Below are 5,000 nucleotides of genomic sequence, written 5' to 3' on the forward strand. Positions count from 1 at the left end.
CCAGGAAGCTGTTCAGAAAAGACTCACCCCGACAGATCCAGAGAGTTCTGAAGGTAGGAAACGGTCACTGAGAGGGGGGGGGAGGTCCATCATGCTCTAGTTAAATGTAAGGATGTGGGTGTGGCTTAGCAATTAGAAGCCACACCCACTAGTCATTTATTGAGCAAAATGGATCAGTTGGAATGAGGCGTGGCTCACATTAATTGTATGGTGTGATGGTATGAGGTAGATGTGGTGTTGTATTATTCATTACACACACACACACACACACACACACACACACACAGAGTTTACATTTCACTCTCTGCACTGCGCTAAGGGGAAGTGGACGAGGGAGCATTAACAACAGGATCAGGACGCTTCCTAAATCCACTCGTGATCTGTTACAGCTGAACTGAAGGCAGGAGACGGAGTGAGTCAGAGAATCGCCATACTGAACAATAACACACACACACACACACACAAACTTACACACTTACAGGAGAGTGTGATTCAGTCATGTGGAGCCTCCGAGAGTGTGGCACCTGTGTGTGTGTGCAAGAGAGAGAGAGAGAGAGAGAGAGAGAGAGAGAGGCAGAGTGAGCAAACCTGAAAGATATAGAGAGACATAAAGAGCGATAGAAGAACAGCCGTTTAGAGAGCGAGAGAGAGAGAAGGGTGGGTGAGAAAGAAAGAGTGCGAGACAGAGACAAAGTGAGAGAGAGAGACTTAGACAAGTAGAGAAAGAAATTTGGAAAGATAGAGTGACAGACAGAGGCTTAGAGCAATATATGCAGAAAGGTAGACGGAAAGAGAGAGTGCGTAAGTGAGAGAGAGATAGATGTTGAGAGAGGGAGACTTGGAGTGATAGAGACTGAGAGAAAAAAAGAGAGAAGCTGAGGGCAAGAGAGACAAAGTAGTGAAATAAGAGAGTGACGGAGTGATAATAGATAGAAAAAAAACACCCAGATTTATAGCCAGAAAGGAAAGAAAGAACAGGGGAGGGAGGGGAGAGAGGTAGAGAGAGAGATAGCAGGGAGATGGGGGACTGATTGAGTGTAACAGACAGGAAACAAGGTTAGAAAGAGAGAGAGAGAGACAGAGAGAGACAGAGAGAGAGAATAGGGAATACAGTAATAGAGGAAAAGCAGAAGAGAGTAATTAAAGGACTTAAAAGTGTGGGAGGAGAGAGAGCGATAGAAGCCGAGAGAGATAGAAATAGAGCGAGAGAGAGAGAAGCTGAGGGAGAATCAGAGCGACAGGGAGAGAGAGAGAGAGAGAGAGAGAGAGGCTGAGGGAGAAACAGAGCGAGAGAGAGTGAGAGAGAGAGAAGCTGAGGGAGAAAGAGTGAGAGAGAGTGAGAGAGAGAGAAGCTGAGGGAGAAAGAGTGAGAGAGAGAGAAGCTGAGGGAGAAACAGAGCGAGAGAGAGCAAGAGAGAGTGAGAGAGAGAGAAGCTGAGGGAGAAACAGAGCGAGAGAGAGCAAGAGAGAGTGAGAGAGAGAGAAGCTGAGGGAGAAACAGAGCGAGAGAGAGCAAGAGAGAGTGAGCAAGAGAGAAGCTGAGGGAGAGGGGGGGAGAGAGAGAGAGATGCAGTATGATGTCAGCGAGGGCGTGTCCTGTCCTCTTTCCTCACGTCATCGTCCTCCACTTTGTCCTGTGAGTGAGAAACTGAGACGTGTGCTTTTATAGGTGTGCGTGTGTGTGTGTGTGCGTGTGTGTGTGTGCGTGTGTGTGTGTGTGTGTGTGTGCGCATACGTGTGTGTGTGTGTGTGTGTGTGTGTGTGTGCGCGTGCGTATGTGTGTATCTGGAAGACCAAGACTTGTGATCATGATGGATTATGGGGTATGAAACACTGAACTCTAGATGCCTCATCAGCACTGTCGCGTTCATGGTGAGTGTGTATTGTGTGTGTGTGTGTGTGTGTGTGTGTGTGGGTCTGTGTGTTAGTGTGCATGCTATCAACTCTGACAGGGGTCCCGACACTGCTTTACCCATAATGCATCAGAGAGGAGTATTAGGAGGCAGAACTGTAGTGTGTGTGTGTGTGTGTGTGTGTGTGTGTGTATATTAGGGTATTTACGGTATTCCTGCAGCACCAGCAATTACAGTAGATTCTAACAGTACATCAAGTCAATCTGTGGGCTCATCGCTTCATGTTTTGCTAATTGACATGCTAACAGTGTGTAGCAAGAGAGATAACGTCCAGACATATGAAGCAGTCTCCAGTTTTGGAGCTTCAGAAGGAATCTCAGAAGGAGTCTCCAGTGTTAGAGCTTCAGAAGGAGTCTCCAGTGTTGGAGCTTCAGAAGGAGTCTCCAGTGTGGGAGCTTCAGAAGGAGTCTCCAGTGTTAGAGCTTCAGAAGGAGTCTCCAGTGTCAGAGCTTCAGAAGGAGTCTCCAGTGTTAGAGCTTCAGAAGGAGTCTCCAGTGTTGGAGCTTCAGAAGGAGTCTCCAGTGTTGGAGCTTCAGAAGGAGTCTCCAGTGTTAGAGCTTCAGAAGGAGTCTCCAGTGTCGGAGCTTCAGAAGGAGTCTCCAGTGTCGGAGCTTCAGAAGGAGTCTCCAGTGTCGGAGCTTCAGAAGGAGTCTCCAGTGTCGGAGCTTCAGAAGGAGTCTCCAGTGTCAGAGCTTCAGAAGGAGTCTCCAGTGTCAGAGCTTCAGAAGGAGTCTCCAGTGTCAGAGCTTCAGAAGGAGTCTCCAGTGTGGGAGCTTCAGAAGGAGTCTCCAGTGTTGGAGCTTCAGAAGGAGTCTCCAGTGTTGGAGCTTCAGAAGGAGTCTCCAGTGTCGGAGCTTCAGAAGGAGTCTCCAGTGTCGGAGCTTCAGAAGGAGTCTCCAGTGTCAGAGCTTCAGAAGGAGTCTCCAGTGTCAGAGCTTCAGAAGGAGTCTCCAGTGTGGGAGCTTCAGAAGGAGTCTCCAGTGTGGGAGCTTCAGAAGGAGTCTCCAGTGTTGGAGCTTCAGAAGGAGTCTCCAGTGTCGGAGCTTCAGAAGGAGTCTCCAGTGTGGGAGCTTCAGAAGGAGTCTCCAGTGTCGGAGCTTCAGAAGGAGTCTCCAGTGTCGGAGCTTCAGAAGGAGTCTCCAGTGTCGGAGCTTCAGAAGGAGTCTCCAGTGTCGGAGCTTCAGAAGGAGTCTCCAGTGTGTTATTGTTATTATTGTTATTATGTTGTTACTTGCCTGAGTGCCCTCTCCTGGACGTTATCTGAATTGCAGGATAATTCTGAGGTCTCTTTGTTGTGTAGTGGTTATGTAGTGTGTGTGTGTGTGTGTGTGTGTGTGTGTGTGTGTGTGTGTGTGTTAACATACTGTAATATTCCACTAGTAACTGTTTCACATAATACAGACCACCAGAACACACCTCACCTCTTCATGATGACTCGTTCACTCTGTCTCTCTGTCTGTCTGTCTCTCTCTCTCTGTCTCTCTCTCTCTGTCTCTCTCTCTCTGTCTCTCTCTCTCTCTCCCTCTGAATGCTGTGTCTCTGGTTTCACTCTTTATCTCTGACACAGAGCAGTGAGCAGGTTGAGTTTCCTCTCTGAATGGACACTGTCCTCTTCACGTCACACTGGACCTCCTGCTTCTTCGTCTCTGATTGCTTTTGTTTGTTTGTGTTGAAATTCTGCTTAATGAAGTGGACCGGGTCATAACAAGGTGGACACAAGAATTACAGATTGTACACTGTAGTACACTTACAGATTGGACACTGCAGTACACTTACAGATTGTACACTGCAGTACTGTTACAGATTGTACACTGCAGTACTGTTACAGGTTGGACACTGCAGTACTGTTATAGGTTGGACACTGCAGTACACCTACAGATTGGACACTGCAGTACTGTTACAGATTGTACACTGCAGTACTGTTACAGGTTGGACACTGCAGTACTGTTACAGGTTGGACACTGCAGTACACCTACAGATTGGACACTGCAGTACACCTACAGATTGGACACTGCAGTACTGTTACAGATTGTACACTGCAGTACTGTTACAGGTTGGACACTGCAGTACTGTTACAGGTTGGACACTGCAGTACACCTACAGATTGGACACTGCAGTACACCTACAGATTGGACACTGCAGTACTGTTACAGATTGTACACTGCAGTACTGTTACAGGTTGGACACTGCAGTACTGTTACAGGTTGGACACTGCAGTACACCTACAGATTGGACACTGCAGTACACTTACAGATTGTACACTGCAGTACTGTTACAGATTGGACACTGCAGTACTGTTACAGATTGGACACTGCAGTACACTTACAGATTGGACACTGCAGTACTGTTACAGATTGTACACTGCAGTACACTTACAGATTGGACACTGCAGTACTGTTACAGATTGTACACTGCAGTACTGTTACAGGTTGGACACTGCAGTACTGTTACAGGTTGGACACTGCAGTACACTTACAGATTGGACACTGCAGTACTGTTACAGATTGGACACTGCAGTACTGTTACAGGTTGTACACTGCAGTACACTTACAGATTGGACACTGCAGTACTGTTACAGATTGGACACTGCAGTACACTTACAGATTGGACACTGCAGTACACTTACAGATTGGACACTGCAGTACTGTTACAGATTGTACACTGCAGTACACTTACAGATTGGACATTGCAGTACTGTTACAGATTGTACACTGCAGTACACTTACAGATTGTACACTGCAGTACTGTTACAGATTGTACACTGCAGTACTGTTACAGGTTGGACACTGCAGTACTGTTACAGGTTGGACACTGCAGTACACCTACAGATTGGACACTGCAGTACACTTACAGATTGGACACTGCAGTACTGTTACAGGTTGTACACTGCAGTACACTTACAGATTGTACACTGCAGTACTGTTACAGATTGGACACTGCAGTACTGTTACAGATTGTACACTGCAGTACTGTTACAGGTTGGACACTGCAGTACTGTTACAGGTTGGACACTGCAGTACACTTACAGATTGGACACTGCAGTACACTTACAGATTGGACACTGCAGTACTGTTACAGATTGTACAC

General features: G+C 47.1%; 1 protein-coding gene across 4 annotated transcripts in view; it reads left to right on the top strand.

The window, feature by feature from the left end:
* tbc1d14 (TBC1 domain family, member 14) overlaps window positions 1–5,000 on the top strand; it is a 35,222-nt gene that overhangs the window by 12,102 nt on the left and 18,120 nt on the right. For 2 of the 4 annotated variants that reach the window (XM_058395072.1, XM_058395073.1), the window contains exon 5: window positions 5–53. In XM_058395072.1, the coding sequence (XP_058251055.1) occupies window positions 5–53 (49 nt within the window). Of the gene's footprint in view, window positions 1–4; window positions 54–1,276; window positions 1,637–1,732; window positions 1,873–5,000 lie in introns of those variants that run through there. The other 2 variants (XM_058395074.1, XM_058395075.1) reach the window with 2 other exon arrangements.

Source organism: Hemibagrus wyckioides, linkage group LG07 (assembly GCF_019097595.1).
Source record: "Hemibagrus wyckioides isolate EC202008001 linkage group LG07, SWU_Hwy_1.0, whole genome shotgun sequence".
In the NCBI taxonomy this organism is placed as follows: domain Eukaryota; kingdom Metazoa; phylum Chordata; class Actinopteri; order Siluriformes; family Bagridae; genus Hemibagrus; species Hemibagrus wyckioides.